Source organism: Canis lupus, chromosome 5, assembly GCF_003254725.2.
Source record: "Canis lupus dingo isolate Sandy chromosome 5, ASM325472v2, whole genome shotgun sequence".
Classification (NCBI taxonomy): domain Eukaryota; kingdom Metazoa; phylum Chordata; class Mammalia; order Carnivora; family Canidae; genus Canis; species Canis lupus.
Window position 1 is genome coordinate 56,825,111 of NC_064247.1, and position 24,890 is coordinate 56,850,000.

The following is a 24,890-nucleotide window of genomic DNA, read 5'->3' on the forward strand; positions in this document are numbered from 1 at the left end:
GGAGCGTGATGTCCCCCGGAAGCCAAGGCTTGGCCATTACCCCAGTGTCTGTCGGGGGCGGGGGGGGGGGGGTGTGTGTCTCCCTCCGACCCCTGCCCCTTCCTCCTCCCCTGGGCAGGCTGTGCAGTCGCCTCTGACCCGGGTCCCTGCTTGGCAGGGAGTTGGGGGAGGTGTTAGTTTTCGGCCTGAGACCCCTAGGGTCTTGGGACCATGGAGCGTGGGAGGCAGACACAGGGCAGGAGGACCTCCTGTGGGGGCAAATATTTAGCCTTGGAGAGCGGGGCGCAGCTCTCGCCTGGGCTCTGGCTGGCAGGGCGCTTTCCAAGAACCACCCGGAATGCTCCCCCAGAGCCTCAGGGCTGTCGGCCAGCAACTTGGCACTGACCCCGCTGGCCCGCTGTGCTGCTGTCACTGGGCGCCAGGCCTGGATGGAGAATGGGGACAGCCAAGCCCCCCAGCTGGTCTGGCCCTCTGCCTCTCCCTCTGCTCCCTGTCCCTCTGGCCAGGCGTCCCCAATCCCAGGTCCCCCAGCCCCGAGGGGCCCACACCAATAACCCTTTGAGGCTGGAGGCTTCCGGCCTCAGGACGCTGTTTCCTCGCCTTCCCATCCGGCTGTTCCAGACCTTGGCCCCAGCCAGGGGAACAGTTCTTGGCTCCCACAGCCGCCGCACTCCATGAGCTTCCCCACTAGCTCCCATGGGGTCTCTTCCCGCCAGCTCCCGCATCTGGGTCCTCCCTGGCACCATCCCCATTCCGCCTGCCCCCTCCCCCGCGTCTCGCCCCGACCTCTTCCCTGCCCAGTGCCCAGTACTCCACTCTCCTCATCCCCACCCCTCTCAGAGACCTGGTCAGGCAGCTCCAAGGACAGGGGACAGGTCCCAAGTTGGCTAGAATGCAGGCTCCACTCCCAGGTCTCATTCAGGAGTAGGGGGACTGGGGGACACCCCATCCAGGAAAAGAGCTCTCTCAGGACCCCAACTGACTACCCTTCCCTGGGCCTGAGCCTCTGGCATCTGTCCCTTTCCTTGCTGCTGGGCCCTCCTCGTCCCCCCCTCCCCAAGTGACCCCGCCCAGCAGGCCCTGCCCAGGCTGCTGCCACCGACCCACAGGCCCCGGGTCCGCACTCCAGGCAGGCGGCGGGGCTGTCCTGACGGCGGGTCGGCCAGCTGGTTCCCTTCAGGGGCGCGCCTCCCCCAGCACCCACCCCTGTAACCGGAGCCGACTGCAGCGCCTCCCCGCCCAGCCCCAGTGGGCTCTAGGCCCCGACAGCGAGTCCGCAGGCGCCATGGGCCTCGGGGCCTGCGTGTCCTCAGCAGCGTCGGGGGCCCAAGCCCAGGCTCGCTGGCTGGGAGCTGTGCTGGGCGCCCTGTGCCTGTTGCCGGTGCTCCTGCTGCTGGCGCGGCCCGGGGCCCCTGCAGCCCGGCTGGGGGCCAGCGCAGCGCAGGTGAGAGCAGCCGGGGATGGGCAGAGGGGCCAGCGGCCTGAGGGTCCAGGAGCCTGCGTGTCCCTGGTTGGGGGGAGGGAAGGGGGAGGGGGAAGCCGGCATCAGGCCTCCGGCTCCACCCACTCGGACCCCGCCTGTGGTCAGTCACCTTCCCCCCCACCCAGGCTGTAAAGTAACACCGTTGCCGGGTGAAAAACCTGAAAATGCAGAGACCAAAAAAGGTCCCTGAACCACGCACCCCGCCCCATTTTCTTTAGTTCTTTCTCTGAGTGTTTTCAGATGTGGGGATGATCCCTACTTCCTCCCCAAGAGTACTCGCTTTCCTTGAAGGGAGACCTCGCCGCACCCTACCCTGTGGGTGTCTTCGCCACCCCAGGACCCAGTCCCCTGCCCCTCCAGGCACCCCGCAGACGCCGCTACACGCTGACCCCAGCCAGGCTGCGCTGGGACCACTTCAACCTCACCTACAGGTGTGACCGGGGGCCCAGATGGTGGGGCTGAGGGAACTTGCCCAGCCTGGCCGCCACCCCTGACCTTGACCCCCATCCCAGGATCCTCTCCTTCCCACGGAACCTGCTGAGCCCCAGTGAGACCCGGCGGGGCCTGGCCACTGCCTTTCGCATGTGGAGTGACGTGTCCCCCTTCAGCTTCCGAGAGGTGGCCCCTGAGCAGCCCAGCGACCTGCGCATAGGTGGGCGCCGTGCCCCCGCCCCCACCTGGCCCTGTGGCCCCCTCTCAGCCCTGTGCTCCCCCAGGCTTCTACCCGGTCAACCATACGGACTGCCTGGTCTCCGCGCTGCACCACTGCTTCGATGGCCCAACAGGCGAGCTGGCTCACGCCTTCTTTCCCCCGCACGGCGGCATCCACTTTGATGACAGCGAATACTGGGTCCTGGGTCCCACACGCTACAGCTGGAAGAAAGGTGATGGCCTGGCCTCCTGTGGGGCCCTCTGCACCTCGGTGGGCAGAGCAGGAGGGCTTTGGGGGTGGTGGCTGCGATTTGGGGTTGAGGAGGCAGGAAGAAGAGGCTGGGAGGAGGCCATAGGCCTGGGTTCCAGGAGCCCCGAACCACCCCCCACCCCCGCCCCCTGCTGCTGGAGAGGGAGCTGGAGTTACATTCCTGGGGGCCGAGCTCACTGCCTCTGCTGGCCTGGAACATTCTTATCTTCCCATGGCTGTGCTGAGGGAGGCTCTGTGGCCACACTGCAGATGTGGCCATGGCAAGTGAGGCTGGTGGGCAAAGCTGGGAGAGCTGGGCCAGGGTTCGAGGGCCTGACCCACGGGACCTGCAGGCGTTTGGCTCACTGACCTGGTGCACGTGGCGGCCCATGAGATTGGCCATGCGCTGGGCCTGATGCACTCACAGCATGGCCGGGCGCTCATGCACCTTAATGCCACTCTGCGTGGCTGGAAGACCCTGTCGCAGGATGAACTGTGGGGGCTGCACCGACTCTATGGTGAGTGCTGTGGGCAGGTGGGCAGGCCGGCGGGCTGGCAGGCCGGCCCTAAGGCCATGTTGCCCTCCTGCAGGCTGCCTAGACCGGCTGTTCGTGTGCACATCCTGGGCTCGGAGGGGATTTTGTGACACCCGCCGGAGGCTCATGAAGAGGCTCTGCCCCAGCAGCTGTGACTTCTGCTATGGTGAGGCTGGGTCCCAATTCCTGGCTTGGGTCTGGTCAGAGGCAGGGCACTATGTGGCCCCTCTGACCCCTCTTCCCCCACACCGAATAGAGTTCCCCTTCCCCACGGTGGCCGCCACTGCACCACCACCCAGGACCAAGACCAGGCTGGTGCCTGAGGGCCGGAATGTGACCTTCCGATGTGGCCAGAAGATCCTTCACAAGAAAGGCAAAGTGTAGTGAGTGGCCCTGCCCCATGACCCCGAGGGGGGGCAGTGGGGGCTCAGGACCCTGGCCAGCCCTCCTACCCTCCTCGCAGCTGGTACAAGGACCAGGAACCCCTGGAGTTCTCCTACCCTGGCTACCTGGCGCTGGGCGAAGCACATCTGAGCATCATTGCCAACGCCATCAACGAGGGCACGTACACGTGTGTGGTGCGCCGGCGGCAGCGTGTGCTCAGCACCTACTCCTGGCGAGTCCGAGTGCGGGGCTGAGTGTCCTGCCAGGCTGAGGCTGCTGATAAAGCACTTATTCTCTGAAGTCTGCGCAACCTTTCTTGGAAGGGAGGGGGATCAGCTTTGGGCTCTGTGGGGTGGGGCCATTCAGCCTGTGCTCAGCTTGACGTGGGGAGCCTGGGGCCAGGACTCCTGACTTCCCTGCAGTGGCCTGGGGTGTGGGTGCAGTCCTCAGAAGCCAAGGCCAAGAGGGTTTTTCCTGGCTGGTCCTGGAGAAATGGGGTAAACTGACACCCAAATGTGAACAGCATCTTTGGGAGAGCAGGCTGAACCCGAGGATCCCGGGGGGCCTGGGTATGTGGTAGGTTTGCTCAGGGATGGGTGAGGCAGGAAGGCTGTGAAGGGCAGGCCTCTGGGGGGAGAGGGATGGGGGTTGGGGCAAGTGAGGCCCAGGAGTGGGGCCCCAGACAGGATCTGTGGTAGTGCCAATACAAGGGGCAGGTGGAAGGCCCCCGCAAGGGCAGGTGGCCCCCTTTGCCAGAGCTACACCCTGTCCAGCTAGACTGGGAGCTGGAGACCTGGCGGGACACATGGGTCAGAGGCATCCTTCCTCCCACCCTCCCACCATCCTTTTTCCAGAGAGCATGGGCCTGAGGCCCCTCCAGGCAGCACGAGTGAAGGACCAGTCCCCTAGGGGCTGAAAAGGACATACCACAGCTTTCCTCCAGGAATATTTTACTGTGGTCTTAAAATGCGTTAATGATCTTGTACAAAACTCACTGTGGCCAAGGGCTCACACACCAGGCTCTGGGGTGCCTGGGTCTGTGGATGCCCTGAGGGGCAGGAAGGTGTGAAGCAGGAGAGTGAAGATTAAAAGTAGAAAAATCCCCCCCACACCCACCCCACGGCTCCATTCCAAATCAAGGCTATATTCTCACACCACAGCCCCCAGGGGTCAGCATACAAGTCTGCGTGTCGGGGATATGCTGTCCACACTGGCCACCTACTGATGCCCGCCCACTCCTTGCAGGGCAAGTCTGACACATCTGAAAAAATATAGCCTTTCCTTCCACAACAAGGAAAATGTGATTTAATTCTACAAATTTACAAGCCAAGATAAAATAAAAATGAAACGTGGAAAAGCAAACAGAACAGGCAGTCTGAGACTTGAGGTGGAGATCCAGGGCCGTCCCAGCCTGTGGCAGCTGAGTACACACAAAGCAGGGCTTGGGTCTGGACCTGCATGCTGCCTCCAGCACCGACCCCCGCCGAGTGTTCCTGAGCGGCCCCCATGGGGCTGGGGTGGGCTCCGTACAGAACCTCAGAACTTGAGGCTGAAGCCAGGGCCCGCGGCTGAGGCCCCCTGGTTTGTGGTCGTGAGGTGGAAACCCGTCTCCTTCAGGTCGTCGTCGCCCTGGGGAGCAAGTGGTGGCGTGGGGCCCCGGCTGGGCCAGCCCCGCCTCAGGGAACCCCCACACCTTCCCTCCTCCTCTGCTAGCCCTGCCCCTCACCAGCTGGCTGTAGCCTAGGCCTCCTTCCGGCGGCCGTGGGCTCGTGCCACGCTTCACCCTTTGCTGCTCACTCTTGGCGGGCCACGTGGGGAACATCGACGGGTCGATGGGGAGGGGCGTCTCTCGGAAGTACTCATGCTTGAGGCCATCCTCTGCACTGACTCTCCGCCCAGGGAAGTAGGTCAGGAACCTGGGAGGACAAGAGCAATTGACACTTGGCACAGGGGTAGGGGTGGGCGTGGGCTGGGGCATAGGGGGCGCACGCCCTGCATGTTTACACACTTGTTCATGAGATCGAAACCCTGGTCTGAGAGCAGGGCCCCAAAGCGTTTGCGGAGATTATTATAGGGGTATTCAGTAAAGGTCATCTTCTTGACTGCGGGGAGGTCATTGTAGCCAGGCCAGATTTTCTCACTGGGGGTCCCCAGGTCCTGAGAGAGAGACAGAGAGAGATGTCTCAGAGCAGCCACAGCCTGCAGGGAAGGATCTGGTTTGGGGTGCCTGCGTACACCTCACAGGATGCCCTGCAGGTAGGAGCCACAGACAAACCTTAAACACTTTGTTGATCTGATCGATTTCCGACTTCCCAGGGAATAGTGGCTTCTGAGTCAGCAGCTCCCCAAAGATGCAGCCCACCGACCACATGTCCACAGCCGTGGAGTACTCCTGGGAGGCCAGGGGGCACACTCAGGGCTGGTGGGGCAGTGAGCGCAGGTTAGGCCCCCACAGCCCCCGGCACTCACCTTGGCACCCAGCAGCAGCTCTGGGGCACGGTACCACAGGGTCACCACGACTGGAGTGTAGGCCTTCAGAGGGGACCCATACTCCCTTGCCAGGCCAAAGTCCCCAACCTGCAAGGATGGAGGGTGGGCTATGGGCAGGCCCCCGAGGCCCGGGCATCAGGGGCCCCATGGGGTGAGCCCTATTACCTTGAGGATGCCGGCGTGGCTCAGCAGCAGGTTGGATGTCTTGAGGTCCCGGTGCAGGATCCAGTTGTCATGTAAGTGCTTCACCCCACGCAGCAGCTGGATCATCAGGGTCTTCACCTCCCCTAGAGAGCAAAGGGTCAGTCCCAGGTTATCTACCCACCTCAGGAGCAACCAGGCTTCTTGGGGTGTGTCCATCCTGGGGAGGCTCCCAGCTCAGCATGGCCCTCACATGCGCAAACACTCGTGCACAGCATGAGGAGGTCAGAGTTACAAGGTCAGGGACACGGCCTGCAGCTTGGGCAGCCCAAGCATGGGATGTTTCTCGTTGGAGACACTGGCCAGAGGGCCCCACCTGGCAGGAAAGGCTGCTTCATGGTCTCCATCAGGCTTTTGAGGTCATGTTCCACGTAGTTCATCACTATGTAGATCTTGTCCATATTGCTGCCCACGACAATTTCCTAGAGAAGGAAAGCCGGTCTGTGGGTGCCCTGCTCCTCTCAGGCCCCACCCATGCAGTGGTTGATTCCTGGGGCATGGGCATGCAGAGACGGTAGGGAACTAGACCATGTGATGAGCATCAAGGCATGGACATTTTGGGGGCTGCCATACCCGGACAGTGACGATATTGGGGTGCTGCGCCTTCAGGATGGTGTTGATCTCTCTGAGAGATGTGATCGGGAAGCCCTCTTTCTCCTTCTCCATCTTCAGCCGCTTCAAGGCCACAATTTCATCTGAAAATGATTCAGAGACAGTCTGAGAAAACCTTTTACATACACACATTTGGCTGGGACCTGGGAAGCGTTTGTTTTGCACTGAAAAGCCTTGTTTTAATTGGAAAGTCCCGTATCACATCAGCACCACATAAAAAAGCCCAAATCTGTTGCCCAACAGAAACATTAGGCCTATTTCTAGACCAGCTTTTGTCCAAAATAGCTGAGAATTTTCCCATTTCTCTCTGTGATTTGCAATGAGACTCAGCAAACCTCAACATTTCAACACAGAAACATCCACCAGGGTCTTAGGTGGCTTCCCTGAGTTTCCAATACCCAGCTTCGGGTGCTGGGGAAACTTCCGGTCCATGGCTCACACACCTGCTCAGGTGCTACCGCTCACCAGACTCCATACTCTGCTATGGGGCCGAAGTACCTGCTGTCACAACCAAGCAAGTGCAGAGCCTCATGGTCTGGCTGACCTCTGGACTCCACAGGCACCAACAAGTCAACTGCTCATGGGCCCACGAGTCATTAGCTGGCGCTCACAGGTAAGATGAGTCCATACCCAGGCATCTGGGGAGGGAGGACTCCCAGGAGAATTGGAACTGTGTTCAAGGACCTTGACACCGAGGGTGCCAAAGGCCAGGACAGCCACGCCTGGATCTCAGTACCTGCAAACTGGCTGTGGCTCCAGCAGGACACCCTGCCTCTGTCGCAGTGCCTGCAGATGGCCTCGGAGACGCTGTGCACAGTAAACATGACAGGTTGGGCCCGAGAAATTGCAGTGGGTACACCCATGGACAATGTTCCTCAGAAGAAACTCCTTCCTGCCTGAGGATAGGTTCTCTGTGCCACATCTCCCCTTCCCCCCTCGGGGGACACCCCAACACTGTACACACCTGTCTTCTTGTCCTTTGCTCTGTACACTACCCCATAAGTGCCTTCTTCGATCCTGTTCAGGCACTGGAATTCCTCCACACTTCGACAGCCCTGGAAAGCAGCAGGTTGTGAGGATGCAGCAGCTGCAGCCGTACTTACACATGCAGTAAACCCTGCCTGGAATCTGGGGGTGGTGCCAGGAGTAGCCCTCCTCTCCAGTTTCTTCAGTGAGGATATGCTTCTTAAGAGATAAAACCAACATGAACAAAACCTCAGAAGGACCCATCCTTCTGAGCCAGGCCTGGCCTGCAGGCCCCACAATAAGAGAACACTGAGGGCAGTAGCACCCACAGCACCCCATCTCCAAAGCCCTGGCTTCCCTGGCTGCATGTATGACCCTGGTGGCAGATACCCACCAGGGGCCCCCCCCATGTGTTCTTAGCTACCGGCCTTGTCCACAATCAGCAAAGCTGAAATAACCCCGGGGTGGGGAGGACGTCTGACCTGCAGGGCAGGGAGGTACTTGGGCAGCTCCTGTTTGAGTTCAATGGGTGACAAGGCAGGAGAGTCGGGCACGAAGTCTCCTTCAGTCAGGGCACTGCTCTGTGGAGTGCCCTCACCGGCTTCTTCCTCCCCTTCCTCACTGTCACCGGAGTCTCGATCAAATCGGGACTCTGGAACTTCAAAAATTAAACCCAATTATGGAACCAGGAACAAGCATCATCATCACCCCTCTCCTGCCCTGGGGCAGGGGGAACAGTGAGGGCATGTGGATGCTGTATACGGGCTGCGTATCCCACCATCCTGGACAGAGGGCGCTGGGGTCTTGGGGTTTACCAGCTCAGCTGTGAGCACCAGGAGGTGCTGACTGTGCTCAGAGGCAGCACACCCAGGACTTGTCTCAGGGCCTGAGGGCACCTCCCTGCCACATCTAAGCCATGGTGACACTCCGGACAATGCTCAGTATGGCCCCAGGAAGGGATGCTGGCCCTCCACAGTCACAAGCGCATCTCTCAGGGAGTTGGCTGCTTATGTCTCTGGGTCAGGCTACGCACACAAGACGGTGATCTACTTGCTTCAGAAAGGGCTGCAGTGCCAAGGGGCAGTGGAGGGAAGGACCATCCAACAGGGATGCCGCTCACCAACAAGGACGTGGTTCTCGCTCTCCCGCTCCCCGTCCTCACTCATCTCGTCCTCACTCACTTCCTCTGTAAGACAGAGAGGACGTCTGCTCAGACCTGCAAGGCCCCCGCACCACACAAGTTTGGGTTCTGCCTCTTTCTAGGGCTCTCCAGAACCTCTAGAGGCACAAACAGGATCTCCTTCAGCTAATGGAAAGCAAGAACCACTGTAAATAATCAATTTTAGAGTCTCATGTGAGTCCCAGATACCATAGGATTTTCTGTTTGGAAATATTTTTAAATCAAGAGTTCAAATGATTTCTCTCGTTTCTAAACACCAAATGAAACCATGGTGCCCTGTGCCCTCCTCACCAGCCGACTGCCCAGACGCATCCTCGGAGTTGCTTCCTGTCTCCTCTTCCTCTTCCTCCTCCTCCTCTGATTCTTCACTGCTGCTCCCCTCCTCCTCTTCCTCCTCTTCCTCCTCCTCTTCTTCCTCCTCCTCCTCCTCTGAACCCGACCCCGACTCCGCTTCAGGAAGAAAACAGCTGGAAGTGCATGGCAGGGGGTGGTGGGCCCTCCCCGTGTGGCAGCAGAGCCGGTGGTTACCTGATGAGGACTCGGCAGAGCTGCTTTTCCTTTCACTATCACTGACGTCTTGTAGATCAGACAGCAGGTCTCTCTCTTCCATTTTCTCTTCTTTTACTTACGAAACAAACCATCAAAGGTGAACATGGAAAACATTTTACAATAAACAAGACCTGATGGCAGCTCCATCAGTCTCTCGCAGAGACTGTGGTCTGTAGGACAACACAGCTCACCCACACTGCTCTCAAAGACCTGTAACCAATGTCCCCACCAACAGACAAATAGGCTTCACACAAATGATGGTCCCACCACACGATACGAAAACACTTGAGCCTATCATTTCATTGCACAAAAAGAGTGAATTTTGTGCTAGACTATTTGTCACCAGAAAGCTGTCGCAGGCTGACCCCAGGAGGTTCTGCGCACCCTCACCTGGCTTCCGGCCGTCCGTCAGCTCAAACCTTTCCCGAGGTGGCCGTAGCGGGCTGCGACTCCAGTGGCTTGCTTTCACTTTGTCACCATAGTCTTCTCTCATCGTTCGGTGATGTGCAGAAACTGGGGCGCCAAACACAGTGGGAGGTGGTGTGGCAGCACCATCTCCAGCAGAGCCCAACCTCGATCAGATCCCACCCACACCCTGGCTGGTGGTAACGCACTACACGTACTCATAGCCCTGGCCGCACTGGCATGGAGGCAGCGAACTCTTTCTGAGGACCCACATGGACCTTCCAGAATCTTCTCTATTGGTCAGAAAAGAGAGAGCCACCACCTACCTCTTCAAGCCTATGCCTCACCAGCGTGGGCAGCAGACACAAGTGACATGTGGCACCTGGTGCAGCTGTCCAGAACCAGGCCTGGGAAGGTCCTGTGGCTGCACACCCTCACCTCATACCTCAAGGAACTGTGGCCTTCCCCAGCCTGAGCCCCACGGCCTGTCCCCACTTGGCTCTGCCACCATCCAGAGCACTTCATCCTTCAGGGTCACTACGCAGCCCTGAGCTCACCCATGGGAACAGCACCCAACCGCAGAGTGCGCCCCCACACACCTTCCCTCCGGGCCTCGCGTTCCTTGCGTCGCTCCTCAGCGCGCCGCTCCCGTTCTTTCTGTTCCCGCTGCTCTTTCTGCTGCTCACGCATCTTCCGTTCCCTCTCCCGCTTCCTCTCCAGCTGCTCAAGGCGGTCCCTGCAACAAGCACAGCCCAACTCTCTCTCTCCGCAAACACAAAGTTTTCTTTTTTTACCCCAAGAGCTTTTTGCTGAAATTTAAAAATCGCCATTTAGGTTGTTCAATCCATAAAGGGCTCTTTAAAGATTTTATTTGACAAAGAGAGAGAACAATTAAAGTGAGTGGCAGAGGGAGAAGCAGACTCCCCGCTGAGCAGGAAGCCCAACACAAGGCTTGATCACAGAACCCTGAGAGCATAACCTGAGCCAAAGGCAGAGACTTAACCAACTAAGCCACTCAGGTGCACCATAAAGAGCTTTTTATTTATTTTTATTTTTATTTTTTATTTATTTTTTATTTTTTTTTGAGCTTTTTATTTTTTTAAATTTATTTTTTAAAAAGATTTTATTTATTCATGAGAGACACACACACAGAGAAAGGCAGAGACACAGGCAGAGGGAGAGGCAGGCTCCACGAGCCTGTGTGTATCTCTCATGAATAAATAAATAAAATCTTAAAAAAAAAAAGCTAATATATTTTTAAAAAAGAAAAAAAGAGTATCAGTACACACAAACAGAAATGAGCATAAAGAATGGTGAAAATGGAACAAGGCCTGTGGTACAATCACTGGTACCAACTTGGGGCCCATCAGAGGTTACCACTGCAGAAGGCTGGGATTCTAGAACTATTCTGTATGTGCCCAGAGTCCAAACTGTTGCAAAATAAAAACTAATTTAACACATGAAATCCAACCACAGAATTCCATTTTTCATATATTTATAAAATTGTGTAATCATCACAAGCCAGTTTTAAAACATTTCCATCAGCTGATATGGCCCCTCATGCCCATCTGTGGCTAGCTTCTAGCCTGCCCCACGAAACTGTTTCTCTGCTTGGGATTCTGTGGACATTCCTTCTGCTTGCTTTGGGTTGAGCCTGCTTCTCTCTTCTGCTTTCTGGGGGTAGCTCAGGATGCTGACTGACAATTTCCTTTTCTGTTTATCAGTGCTTAAAAACCAAAACATCTCACTCTACAACACGGCTTTTTCTGTATCCCTAACTTTTGGCATGCTGTGTTTTTCCTGCAGTTCAAGTTTTTTTTTTTTTAAGTTCCATGCTCAGTGAGGCGCCCAAAGCAGGGCTTGAACTCATGACCCTGAGATCAAGAGTCAGACGCTTAACTGACTAAACCACCCAGTGCCCCTGCTTTTCCTTTTAATTTCTTCTTTGGGTCATGGGTGATTTGGAAAAAGACTGTTGAATATCCGAACATTCAAAGTTGAGGATTTCCCCAGCTTTGTGTTGATTTCTACTTTAATCCTTTTGTGGTAAGGTGTGCTTTGTACAATTTTAATTCTCTGGGATTTGAAACTTGTTGTGTGGACCACATGTGATCTGTGTTGGACAATATCCCCTCTTGAAGTGAGTGTGTACTCTGCAGCTGTGGATGGAGTGCTGTATGCAGGTGAGACTGAGCCGGTACAGGCTACTTTCTAGACACCTTACATCCTTGTTTTGTCTAGTTGTTCTATCAACAAGAGTATCGGGACTGAAATTTCCAATTAGATTTGATGAACTGCCTATTTCTTTCAGCTGTTTGTTTTTGCATCATGTATTCTTTCTGCTGTCAGGCACATACTCTTTCGCTACCATCACTTCTTCCTGACGTACAGACCCTTCTGTCTTTGGGAAGCCTGTGTCAGTGCTGGTCTGACTTGTTAGAGAACTCTGATGCCATGCCTATTGCTGAGCCACTGGTGCTCTGTGGTTGCTGTGGGTATGATACATCTCCGTCCACACGTTTAATTTTGCCCTACTTTTGTCCTTCACTCTAAGAGGTCTTCCTTACAGACAACATACATACTGGACCTTGCTTTGCTATCAAAGAACCCCTTTGAGATATAGAAACTACTGCATGTTTCATGTAATTACGGATTTGGCTGAACTTAGTTTTGTTGTTGTTTTGATGTCTTCTTTCTGTTTTTTTTTAGGTCCTGTTTCTCTGCCCTTTTTTTTTTTTTTTTTTTTAAGATTTATTTATTTATGAGAGACACACAGAGAGAGAGACAGGCAGAGACACAGAGGGTGCAGCAGGCTCCATTCAGGAAGCCCGACAAGGGACCCGATCCTGGGTCTCCAGGATCACGCCCCGGGCCAAAGGTAGGTGCTAAACCGCTGAGCCACCCAGGGATCCCGTTTTGGGTTTAAACAAGGATTTTTTAGAATGCCATGTTAATACCTGTTTGTACTACTTTGTTGGTTATTTTCCTAGCAGTTGCTCTAGCAATAGCAGTATGCACCTTATTAGGTTAATAAGGAACATTTGTAGATTCTGTTATGTTAACCTATGCCTTTACCATTTCTGGAGCTTCTCTTTCCTCCTGAATAGGATTACTTTCTGCTGTCATTTCCATTCAAAACAAAGGTCTTTTCTGAGTATTTAAGGTGGGTCTTACTAACAATGGATTCCACCAGTTTATCTTTATCTCTCCTCACTTTTGAAGAGCAGTTTTGCTAGATACAGAATTCCCAGTTGCCAGGTTTTCTTTCAGCAGTGCGACCATGCCATTCCACTACCTTCTGCCTTCTGCCCCCCACTGATTCTGAGAAGTCAGCCACCAATCACACTAAAGCCCCCCTTTTATGTAATTTTTTCTCCTGCTGCCTTTCTAGATTTTCTTCTGTGAAAAGTGAAACCAGTTTCACTGTTTAACTAATTAATTAATTCATGAGACACATAGAGAGGCAGATAGACAAAGGGAGCATTCATTCATGAGAGACACAGAGAGAGGGGCAGACAGACAGAATGAGGGAGAAGCATGCTCCTCGCAGAGAGCCCAATGCGGTACTCGATCCTGGGACCAGGATCACGCCCTGAGCCAAAGGCAGACACTCAAGCATTGAACCACCCAGGTGTCCTTCACCAGTTTCACTTTGATTTGACTTTATATTTATCCTACTGGGGTACTGAGCTTCTTAAATGTATAAATGTTTTTCATTATATAAAAAAAAATCTTTGTGCTGCTTCCTTCTCTCCTGGGATCGCCAATTATAGGATGTTAGAACAAAATGCTGTCCCACAGACCTTTGAGGCTCTGTTCATCTTTCATCAATTCTCTCCATTCTTCAGAGTATAATTTCTGTTGCTCCATTTCAAGTTCTTCTAATCTGGAACACTTGGTTTCTACTGGCCCATGTGAACAGATCTAGGGCTAAAGAGATGCTTTCTCTTCGGAATCCAAGTACACACAGATGTGTAGTTGGAGACTAATGTCTAAGAGTCTGGTGTCTCAGCTCCCAGGCTGCTACAAAGTCTTTAGGATTTCCTTGTTTGAAAAAAACCACAGTCTATTTCTGCTATGATGCAGAGAACTCTAAGCAATGTATTTCCTTGGTTTTCCTGGCTTAGGCCACCTAGAACAGAGCTTAGTACAGAGCAGGGCCTCAATAAATACTTGCCCAGAGCAAATGATGAAATCACTCTACATCAGACTTCTCTTGGGCACAGAGTGTGTGTCAGAATTTCTTTTTTTTTGTGTGTGTGTGTCAGAATTTCTATACATGAAATGGGCTACCTCCGAGAGGGCCTTACTATACTCGAACACAGTACTGCAACGAAAACATAGTACATAGCACTCCCATCCTTCTCACAAGGCATGCCCCAACCTAAAGTACCAAGCTCAGAAGTATTTACAATTCCTCCTCCCCCTTACCAGGAAACAGCTGACAAGATCTATGAATATCACTTCTTCCTATTCTACCTTCCTTTCCCTTTCCATCATTATGCATTTGGCCTCGAAACTTCACTCCTGCGTCTGAGTTAATAGACCCAGCTCCTGCTAGCAATGCCCCTTCCTTCAAGTACAAATCACACTCTTATACAGGGTCTCGAGACACAATGGCCAGGCCGTCCCCCTTGCTCCAAGTACTTCCCCCAGCAGCCTCCACCTGTAGGAAACCAACACACAGAGTTCCATTTCCTTCACAATTTTTTCTCAGGAAGACCCACACCCATTTCTGTCTTTACAGATGAAGTAAAGGGACGCCTAGGTGGCTCAGCGGTTGAGTGCCCGCCTTCAGCCCAGGGCATGATCCTGGAGTCCCGGGATCAAGTCCCACATCGGGCTCCCTGCATGGAGCCTGCTTCTCCCTCTGCCTGTATCTCTGCTCCACCCACCCCGCCCGTGTGTGTGTGTGTGTGTGTGTGTGTGTGTGTGTGCGCGCGCGCGCCTCTCATGAATAAATAAAATCTTAAAAAATAATAATAAATAAAGATGCAGTAAAAACTCAATCCCCGCAGGACAGATGTCTTGGTTAGCACCACCCTACAATACTGCACCATGACTCTGGGCTCCCAAACCACTTCTGCATCACATCTGTGTTATGCTGCCAGGTTACTGTGTGTGTCTTTCGTCACTTTGTGGGGCTGCTGGCCATCAGGAGTGCTCAGTTCAGGCTCCTTAGCAAATTGCGCTCACTCACCTCTCCCTCCTGGAGTGTTCCCGAGCCATCTCCCTCCTCTTCTGCCTCTCCCACTCTCTGCGAGCCTTATCCTGCTCCTCTCGGTGTCGCTTCCGGCGCTCGTGCTCTCGTTCTTTTTCCTTTGCTCTAGCGTGCTTCCCTAAGGAGAAAGAGAGTGTCACATAAAGGGATCCAACTCCCAAAACTTAATTTAAAATACCCCATGAGGGATCCCTGGGTGGCGCAGCGGTTTGGCGCCTGCCTTTGGCCCAGGGCGTGATCCTGGAGACCCAGGATCGAATCCCACGTCTGGCTCCCGGTGCATGGAGCCTGCTTCTCCCTCTGCCTGTGTCTCTGGCTCTGTCTCTCCTTCTCTCTCTCAAGAATAAATAAATAAAATCTTTAAAAAAAAAAAAAATAAATAAAATAAAATACCCCATGAAGAAAAGAATATTTAATTAATGACTTGGAAAAATGATCACAATTTTATGTTTAAAAAAACAAACAAACAAACAGTGAGGACTTAAAACCCAATGCAGTGGGGCTCCAAACAAGGAAAAAATAACGTGATTATGACTGAATAGAATTGTAACTCTTGCCTTGTCTTTCAATTTTCTGTGTTAAACTATGATTGGACACTAGCTGACCCCTGAACAACACACAGCAGGAGCACGGACACCCAGTGCAGTCAGAAATCCAAGGATAACTGAGCCTGAACATTTAATCAGAAGTCTTAGTGGCAACACAGTTGAGTAACACCTCTTTTGTGTGTTATATGTGTTCCCTACTGTACTCTTACAAACCTGTAAGCTACAGAAAAGAGATATCATTAGAAGAATTAGGAGGGACACCTGGGTGGCTCAGGGGTTGAGTGTGTGATCTTGGGGTCCTGGGATCAAGTCCTGCATTGGGCTCCCTGCAGGGAACCTGCTTCTCCTTCTGCCTATGTTTTTCATGAATGAATAAATAAAATATTAAAAAGGAGAGAGGCAAAAGGTTTGTGGTACCATCCTGGGTTTACCAGTAAATAGCCGTATACAAATAGACCCCAGAATTTGAGCCCGTGTTGTTCAAGGGTCAGCTATATACTAGTTTCATAATTAAAAACCAACAAACAGCACTGTTCATAAAGAACACAGGACAAAGCTTAGCTCCTTCTGGTGGATTTCCATCTGGTGGGACAGAACCCTGTTCATCAACTGCCATTTTTAACAATGAGATTAAAACTAGATGCCAAGGCATCTTAATTAATATCCTTAAGAATCTCTTAATATGGACGTCTGGGTAGCTCAGTGGTTGAGCATCTGCCTTTGGCTCAAGGTGTTATCCCAGGGTCCTGGGATTAAGTCTGGTATTGGGCTCCCCACAGGGAGCCTGCTTATCCCTCTGCTTTTGTCTCTACCTCTGTGTCTCTTGTGAATAAATACATAAGGTCTTAAACATAAAAGAACTCTTTAATAATAATGGTAGAACATCAAACCCATCTGGACTTCCATCAATCATCCTTTTTTATCCCCAGTTAAATTAATTCAACACTGAATTGCTATAAATATTGCAAATATATCCCCTATATTTGTTGAATTAAGACAGAATTACATTTAAACTAACCCAAAACATAACAAGGGGGGAAAAAAACATCAGAATGATCCACAAAATATTTATGCTTTCAACTAAAATTTCACTTTCTCTTCTCTTTCAATTGTGCTATGGAGAAAGCAGCAGATCATGATATAGGAAACAGACCATTCTTGAACATGATACAAATAAATAAAAACTCAAAAATAAAGCTTCTGTACCCCCTTCCGCTGAATGGCTACGATGCCTACGTTTCTCTTTCCTCTTTTCATCTTTCCTGTGATGAGCTTTTTCTTTCCGAGACATTTGTTGTGGTGGTTTGATAGCCAAAGAATCATCTTCCTCTCCTCTGAAATAAGACACAACAGCGTCACATCATAGTAAAGAAAGTAATGCAAGGAACATCACAGCACCATGGAGCTTCTCCAACCCAGAAAAATGCAGTGTTCAGAATACAAAAAAGTTTAATCTAAACCATCATTTTAAACAGGACACTACAAAACTTAAGCCAAGACTGCTTATTAAATACAGACTCAAATCAAAAGTATAAGTGAAAAACCAATGTGTATGTATAACGACGTCTCTCTGAGGAAACTTTAGAGGGCAATGGACATGCTCATTACCCGGATTACAGTGACAACCACACAAGTGTATACGAATACATCAAACTGCACGCTTCATATATATGTAATTTATCATTTATACATCAACAATGCTGTTAAAAAAAAGATATTATGGTAATTTAATGACCCCCAAATGTCCCTCAATGATATCTTCAATGGCCTATATGACCAAAATCCCGGGAGACTTCTTGATCTACGTTTGTTTGTTTGTTTGTTTGTTTCTTTCTTTCTTTCTTTATTTATTTATGATAGTCACACAGAGAGAGAGAGAGAGGCAGAGACACAGGCAGAGGGAGAAGCAGGCTCCATGCACAAGGAGCCCGACGTGGGATTCGATCCCGGGTCTCCAGGATCGCGCCCTGGGCCAAAGGCAGGCGCTAAACCGCTGCGCCACCCAGGGATCCCTACGTCTGTTTCTTAATTTCTGGTTAGGTTGGCTTTAATTATTTGATGGAGGGATCCCGGGATGGCGCAGCGGTTTAGCGCCTGCCTTTGGCCCAGGGCGCGATCCTAGAGACCCGGGATCGAATCCCACGTCGGGCTCCTTGTGCATGGAGCCTGCTTCTCCCTCTGCCTGTGTCTCTGCCTCTCTCTCTCTCTCTCTGTGACTACCATAAATAAATAAAAATTTTTAAAAAAATTATTTGATGGATAATTGGGCGCTGAAGATGGATACAAGAAGGAATCAAGTGTAAAAAAAAAAAAAAAAAAGAAGGAATCAAGTGGGGCAGGAAGAAATGCTAGATAGAACATTTTTCTAAATGTTTCTGCCCACAGGCCTTGCTTAATATACTTCAGTACTGTAGTGTGGTTTATCTGTGTACAATTTTAGGCAGTGATTTTACTCATCAAAAGCACACAGCACAATTATGTAAATGTACCTTGGGAGGGACGCCTGGGGGACTCAGTTGTAAATGTCTTGCCTTCAGCTCAGGTCATGATCTCAGAGTCCTGGGATCAAGCCCCACGTCGGGCTCCCTGCTCAGTGAGGTGTCTGTCTCTCCTTCTCTGCTTCTGCCCCTCCCTCTGCTCACACACTCTTCCCCCGCCAAAAAAATAAAAATCTTAAAAAGTAATAAAGAATAAATAAATGTAACCTGTGAATGGGGTAGATTTGACTAAATGACAACTGCAAGGAAAGGGATATACACTCAATCTTTTCCTTCTTTTTAAAAAATTTTATTTATTTGAGAGAAAGAAAGTGAGAGACAGACCACTTGTGGAGAGGAAGGGGCAAAGGAAGAGGGAGAAACAGACTCCCTGCTGAGCAGAGAGCCTGATGTGAGGTTTGATCCCAGGACCCTGAGATCATGACCTGAGCTGAAGGCAGACACTTCAACTGAGCCACTGTCACCCCTCATTCAATCTTTTCATAAGAGATGTGAGGTAGCAACTGATACCATGCGGAGTCCATCTCAACTGTGAGGTACACCTAAAGTCATGATTAAGGGGACACTGTAGTTAAGCTTCTGCCTTCAGTTCAGGTAATAATCCTAGGGTCCTGGGATGAGTCCTACATGGGGCTCCTTGTTCAGCAGGGAGTTTGCTTCCCCTCTGCCTACCATTCCCCTTGCTTGTGCTCACATGCTCTTCCTCCCTCTTCTGACAAATAAGTAATAAAATAAAATAAAAAAGAAAACGACTACAGTTTCAAAGTAATGGTGGGACCAATCCTGCCTCCACAGTGAAGCACATGTGTAGCCTGGACACCTTCCTCATTGTGCACCTCACCCCCACCTGTCTTCCATGGAGTCCTCTCTTCTGTATGGCGAATTCCGTATTGTAATCTCCATGCGGTGGTCCCTCAGCTCCCCCTCCTCAAGGGAATCCCGCTTGGAATCCCGGTCATCAGACTAAGAAGCAAGAGAAAGTCATTTTCCTCACAGATAAGTGTCTTTTTAATGATAATCAAACCTTGCCAACATCCAAAAACAAAGTTTCACATATATTTTGAAAGGACCAATGTTATGAAATATAAAAAACATTCACTCAAATCATACAACGTTATGATTAAAACTCTGTAAATTCAGAAACTGAGATGAAAAATCTGAAACCAGTATACAGGATCAGGAATATTAAGACTCTGCCAAGTATGCTACTTGTTTATATAACCTGAAATTGAGCCTTAAAGCATATTTTATGCCAAATACTTTGTGCTATCTCAGAAATAGTTAAGGGTGACTAGCATTATCAGAAGCTACTTCTGCCAATATCCCTTTCAAAATTACCAAGAGTTTCTCTAAATATGTTATGCAAACCAAAAAAGGAAAAGACAGAATATTAATTCCAACGTAACTTCCTACTATCCTTAACAAACTTAGAGATGGTGCCACAAACAGAAATACTGATATGAGAAAATTTAGTTCAATAGCACTAATGAATTTAGGCTCAAAGTACTTCATGCTCCATGTAGATCCTGCCATCTACACACAGCTGTAATACGTTATCAACGTGTCTTCAATGTAAACTGAGTATTTGAATGTTTTTGTTAATTTTAGAATAGATTTTGGGCTCACCTGAGACATTTGGAAGTACAAAAGAACTTCACCGAAGAAGCGTTGTTCTAATGGAAAAACGAGGGCAAAGAAATTAAATCTCCTTTAAGAAAACCACTTACTTAAAAAACATGGCTTACATTTTTTAAGCGTTTTATCTCTGCTTTCTCTTCTTGTTCCTTCCGTCTTTTCTTTTCCTGAAGAATCTCATCTAAAGTTTTCACTTTCCAAGAGTCCTTTTCATCACCCATTGGAGTTAAGACACTGCAAAGAGAAGAGAATTGGAGCAAGGGCAGGACGCTGGCAGTGTGGCTGCGAAGGCGCCGACGGGGCGGCAGAGGTTGTCGTCGGGGCGGGTGTGAGGGCAACTACCGTGATGGGAGTGGGCGTAGTCGGGGCAGCCGTCGGGGGGGGGGGGCGCCGTCAAGGGGGCGTGAGGGGAGCTGCCGGACGGGTGGGGGCCGCCCCCGCGCCCCGGTGGCAGGACAGCCCCTTGGTGCGGAGCCCGCTCCCCGGCCCCCCGCGCCCGAGGTCTGACGTCAGGAGGGTCCGGGCGGCCGGCGTGGGGCGCTGCGACGCGGCGGCGGCTGGGACCCTTGTCCCTCGGCTCGGCCGCCACGAGCCCGGGTTCGGGCCCGACGCCGCCTCAACGCCCAGCGCCGCGCGGGGTCCGCTTGGTCCCAAGAGCTCAGGGAGGCGGCTGCGCCTGCCGCCCGCTCCGGCCCTCCGCCACTCACCCCTGTGCTGTTGCCGCTGCTGCTACCGTCGCCGCTACCGCCGGTCCCGGAGCCTGAGGAGAAACAGCGCCCGGCGCGCGCCAGTAGCGTCCCCACTTCCTGCGTCGGCGCGGACAGATGGCGCACGGGGGCGTAGCCCGCCGCCCCTCGCGACGAGGACATCCGGCGCGCGGCCTCACGTCACTTCCGGTCCCGGAGCCCGCGCGGCAGTGGCCGACCCAAGCGCTTCCCCCAGCTCCCCGGTCCCGCCCGGTCCCTTCTCCTACCTCCCAGGCTTTGCGGTTGGAAAGGGCCCCAGGGACAGTGAGGGCACGGGCGTCTATAGGAAAGGTACCTGAAGTGGGAGAGGCGGTGGATGAAGACTGCCGTCCTCGGCTTCCGGGGTCAGGAGGGCAGCGAGGACGCACTTACATGGTCCGCGCCCACTGTTGGTGCAGAACCCGAATTCCAGGTGGAGGATGGAGACCAGAACGTCACGAGTCCAACAGTGCTGATCGTCTGAACACAGCGCGCTGTCCATTCTGTTTTGTTGGGTGTAAAGCAAATACACCTTGGTTCTTTTTTTTTTTTTTTTAAAGATTTTATTTATTATTTATTCATAGAGACAGAGAAAGAGAGAGGCAGAGACGCAGGCAGAGGGAGAAGCAGGCTCCATGCAGGGAGCCTGACGTGGGACTCGATCCAGCGTCTCCAGGATCACGCCCAGGGCTGCAGGCGGCGCTAACCCGCTGAGCCACCGGGGCTGCCCCTACACCTTGGTTCTGATGTAGACAATCACGGACGTGATTTTCAAGTTTTTCAGTGTGGGAAAGGTTCGGTGACAGACCCTCCCGGACCTAGGGTCGAGGACGCCCCCTTGGCAGGTTCAGACTCAACTCACGCATCTGCACACAGACTAGAAACAGCCAATAAGTATGTTTTACTCAAAAGGGGAGGGGTGCGGAGATTTGGGGTACCTGGTGGACTCCGTTGGTGGAGCATGTTACTTCGTCTCGAGATTGTAGATTGAGCTCCACATTGGGTTTAGAGATTGCTTTAAAAATTTTTTAAATTTATTCATGAGAGATACGTGGGGGGGGGGGGCGAGAGACATAGAGGGATTCATGCAGCGAGCCAGCCACGCCTTGAGGCAAAGACAGACGCTCAACCACTGAGCCGTCCAGGTGTCCCCCAAATAAAAATATTTTTAAAAGTGGTTTGGTTTTGTTTCAAACCAGTTAGAATAGCTTACAATTCCGTTTGGAATCTGGGGAAGGATCCAGTGCCCATGAATCCCTGAATCGGAACCCTCAGGAAAACTGGAAGAAATTCTTCAGAGACAGCAAAGTCGAAAGGTTTCAACCAAGCAGCAGGGTCGTTAGCACAAGCTCACCTCTGCTCTTGGCTCCTCAGCCAGGACAGAGGAAACAGGCAGATTCACCAAGGTAGCTGGGGCATTCCTTTTTTATAAACTAAGGAAATGAAGAGGACCCAACCAGAGCATGTACAGATTTTGTGAAAGAATGAAGGTCTTAGTATGATGTTGGTCAAAGGCAAAAAAAGATTTTTATCTGCAATAATATCCTTGTTTAATTATTCAAACCCAGGGAAATCATGAAAATACTTTCAGGCCTTGGGAAAGCACATCACTCGGATGTAAAAACCCCCGTGGTACACACGTCAACCCTATTGGCCTGCCCAGAACCCACTGGTTCTGGGAAGAGCATTTCCAGGGGAGGTTACAAGCACAACTGCACTTGGCCGATGTTTTTTGTGCAGCATGTGACCGTTTCTGATTCACCATGTATATTTTTCTCAAATTAAAGACACATTTTGGATTGTGCAAGAATCTTCTCAGCTTCCCAGGGCAGATTATTTTAATGCTGATACACGGGAAATAATGACTTGGATTTTTTTTTAATTTTTTTATGCTCTTCAGTGGAAGTTTCATTGAAAGCCAGACATACGTACATCTCTAGATAGCGATGTAGGTAGCAGATAACCTGACTTGAGACCTGTTTGAAGTGTTTTTTTGCAAAGGCACAGACAACAACCATGGACATGGTAGGAAATGACCAAGTAAGTGATGACACCCAGTGTCAATGTTGATACAAGCATGTCTTCAATGGTTCAATAAGAACATACTATAAACACTACTACATAGAGCTAATAAAAAACATATGTCTATACATTCATTCAACAAATGGCCAAGACAGGCCATGGGTTTTGTCTCCTGGCAGGACTGTCCTGGACATGCAGTATGTGGACGGCTTCAGGGCGGAGACCAGTCAATGGAAGAAGGAATGTAAGCCCCAGGCGAGGGCAGTGCTGACCATAGCTTGTGTTCTGAGGCAATGTCTCAAAAGCAGTTTTGTTGGAAATTACGTTTGGTAATACTTTAGAAAAAATCTTCATTTTGTTTCTGATCCAAGAATCTGGAAAATCAAAACTAGCAGACAGCCACTTGTGAGAGGAGACAGGGCAGGTGACATGCAAGGTGGTTGGTTCCATAGGAGACTTGGACCCAGGTCTCTCATGAGGCTCAGAAGCAGGCTCTGCCCATCTCGTTACACTCAAATAACCACATCCATGAGAGAGGCAACAGAAATCATCTTGCAACAGGATGACTGCAGATGTGATCTCTGCTCACATCCCATCAGTAGCTGGCCATGGAAGCCACATTCTCGAAGGGCAGGGGCAGGGCCCTGTGGAAGCTGTGCTTTCCCCTGGTCCTCACAGATCCACGCACATCCTGCCACCCCAGCCACCTCCAGCGAGTCCTCTTCGCTGTTGTTTTTGAAGGAAGCAGAGAGGAAAGGGGATAGAAACCTGGGGAAAGTCTCATTAGAAACAGCTTCATGGTGGAGGTGAGCTTGGTATGCAGGCGAGCACACACCTGCCTGTCCTCTAGACACAGGAAGTCAACTTCATAAAAAGGTTGTAGTTTTTTATTTGTTTTTGGTGGAAAATATGGGCATTGATTAAAAAAAAAAAAAGGTTGTAGTTTTAAAGGTCTAATTTTAACCCATCATCATGGCAAGCTTTTTCAAGTAGGCAGAAGTTAATGAGACGTGATTATTGCTCTTTGTGTCCAAGAGATTGATCTCTAGGAGGGCCTATTTTTACATTTTCCAGTCAAGAAGCCAACTGGAAAACCAGAGAAGAGATGATGGGAGCCAAGGACGTGAACAACAGGGAGAGGAAATCAGATGAGGGAGCCATTAGTGCCTGAGGCACTCATGTTGGCTGGTTCACTCAGTGGGGGCAGGACTCAGAGACTATGTCCTCTGTCCTCCGTCCTTGAAGTCAGGCTGCAGGTGACATGCCCCAGTGCTTCAGCTTGGCACCATGGAGAGGTTGCAAAGCCTGGCTGGTAGCAGACTGCGCCTCAATCAGAAATCCCACCAGGATGTGAGATCAACAGAGTGAAGAGGGTAGGAGCCTGAACTCAACAGAGGACTCAGATACCCAGTGTGGTGGACTCTGTTCTGGGAGGTGGGAAGCAGGCCAAGCCAGGCGGCAGGTTCAGTGCGGGTTACCTGCCGTGGGGGATGCCTTCCAGAAGCCACCTGCTTCCTTCTTTAAAAACTTCACTGTCATTTTCAGTGCAGTGTGACAAAAACTGTGAACACTCCAAATATCCTTCCCAACGCTTCCCTGTTCATTCATTCATGAGGGAAACCTTTAACACCCTTGTCCACAAGACAAAGTATGGTGTGGGCCCTGACTAGCTGGGTGATGGCAGGAGCACCTCTAGGTTACACACAGGGGCCCAAAAAACAAAAAGGAATGTCGGTATATCCCTGTCCTGAGTAAATGCCACATGTCTGTCCTCCACCTCTGGAACCAGCAATCACTATATTAGGGGTCCCTGACTGAAGGCCTGCCACAGGTAAGGGTTGGGACCCTCAGGAGGTAGGGGGCCTAGTGCAGCAGAGACCCTGGAAGGGGCGGGGCACCTTCCCTTCCACAAGTGGCCTTTCCCTAAGTGGTAGTGGATGTTGGGAGTTTTGGGGTGGAGAGGACACCTTGGGTGGGAGGGCAGGAAGGCAAGGGCCCAATAGCCTGCTGTCAGCAGCAGGGACCCTTATTACTGTGCCCTTCTGTTCCCTTTCCATTCTTTCCTGACTCTGTGGTCACTTGGCTGCTGTGGCCTCCAACCCAGGCAGTGGGCACCTCGGCCTGTCTCAGCAGGGCAGTCTCCCCAGATGGTGGAAGGGCAGGGCATGCCTTCACTGGCCTCCAATGGCAAGCACCAAGCAGCAGGAATGGTGCATGTTGGCAGCTGTGGCTGTTACCCACAGAGGAACTAGGACCTGGGCTCGCTGCAGCCAGCTCTGCGTGCTAGTGAGAGCGTGCAGAAGCCAGTGTGCTCACCACAGGGTCAGCAGGAGGGGGTTTTCACATTACGTGGCCATGGCTCAGCAGCAGCTGGCTCTGGTCTCCACCCCAGGAAGCTGACGTTTGGGATCCCTGTTCTAGTTCCCATTGGTTTTCACTGAAAACCCAAGAAAGGAGCAGGGAAGGCGGCACATCCCTCAGCCTCCTGCACCCCACTGGCCCAGGAGGCTGGATGTCCGTGTCAGCGAGGAGGA

The 24,890-nt window shown here is 51.8% G+C and overlaps 3 protein-coding genes across 21 annotated transcripts in view; 1 reads left to right on the forward strand and 2 right to left on the reverse strand.

Annotated features, from left to right (window-relative positions):
• Positions 1 to 9: 9 nt before the first annotated feature.
• MMP23B (matrix metallopeptidase 23B) lies at positions 10 to 3,604 on the forward strand. Of its 4 annotated transcripts, none has more exons than XM_025427524.3 (8): positions 10 to 1,444; positions 1,775 to 1,914; positions 1,996 to 2,135; positions 2,269 to 2,367; positions 2,738 to 2,902; positions 2,976 to 3,086; positions 3,177 to 3,303; positions 3,384 to 3,604. In XM_025427524.3, exons 1-8 carry the CDS (start codon positions 1,286 to 1,288, stop codon positions 3,556 to 3,558), a joined length of 1,116 nt encoding a protein of 371 aa, XP_025283309.1. In that variant the 5' UTR covers positions 10 to 1,285; the 3' UTR covers positions 3,559 to 3,604. The 4 variants fall into 4 exon arrangements, with proteins under 4 accessions (XP_025283309.1, XP_035571848.1, XP_035571850.1 ...); XM_025427523.3 differs by having other exon boundaries at positions 97 to 1,444; positions 2,200 to 2,367; XM_035715955.2 differs by lacking the exon at positions 2,738 to 2,902 and having other exon boundaries at positions 2,200 to 2,367.
• A 977-nt stretch (positions 3,605 to 4,581) lies between these two features.
• On the reverse strand, positions 4,582 to 20,475 carry LOC112646995 (cyclin-dependent kinase 11B). Of its 6 annotated transcripts, none has more exons than XM_049110484.1 (20): positions 20,317 to 20,475; positions 19,720 to 19,843; positions 18,822 to 18,937; positions 16,683 to 16,810; positions 14,908 to 15,046; positions 10,307 to 10,443; positions 9,693 to 9,815; positions 9,282 to 9,371; positions 9,045 to 9,203; positions 8,694 to 8,759; positions 8,056 to 8,225; positions 7,572 to 7,662; positions 6,569 to 6,690; positions 6,312 to 6,417; positions 5,960 to 6,081; positions 5,774 to 5,881; positions 5,580 to 5,696; positions 5,313 to 5,461; positions 5,031 to 5,220; positions 4,582 to 4,933 (listed from the first exon to the last, which is right to left on the reverse strand). In XM_049110484.1, the coding sequence occupies exons 2-20, from the start codon at positions 19,828 to 19,830 to the stop codon at positions 4,841 to 4,843; spliced, it is 2,337 nt and encodes a 778-aa protein (XP_048966441.1). In that variant the 5' UTR covers positions 19,831 to 19,843; positions 20,317 to 20,475; the 3' UTR covers positions 4,582 to 4,840. The 6 variants fall into 6 exon arrangements, with proteins under 6 accessions (XP_048966441.1, XP_025283304.1, XP_025283305.1 ...); XM_025427519.3 differs by having other exon boundaries at positions 8,056 to 8,231; XM_025427520.3 differs by having other exon boundaries at positions 9,282 to 9,377.
• Positions 20,476 to 22,193: 1,718 nt separating this feature from the next.
• Positions 22,194 to 24,890, reverse strand: part of SLC35E2B (solute carrier family 35 member E2B) — a 23,746-nt gene continuing 21,049 nt past the window's right edge. For all 11 annotated transcript variants that reach the window (XM_025427502.3, XM_025427506.3, XM_049110487.1 and 8 more), the window contains one exon: positions 22,194 to 24,890. This exon is cut by the window's right edge and continues 293 nt beyond it. The gene's annotated coding sequence lies outside the window, so the exon portion shown is untranslated.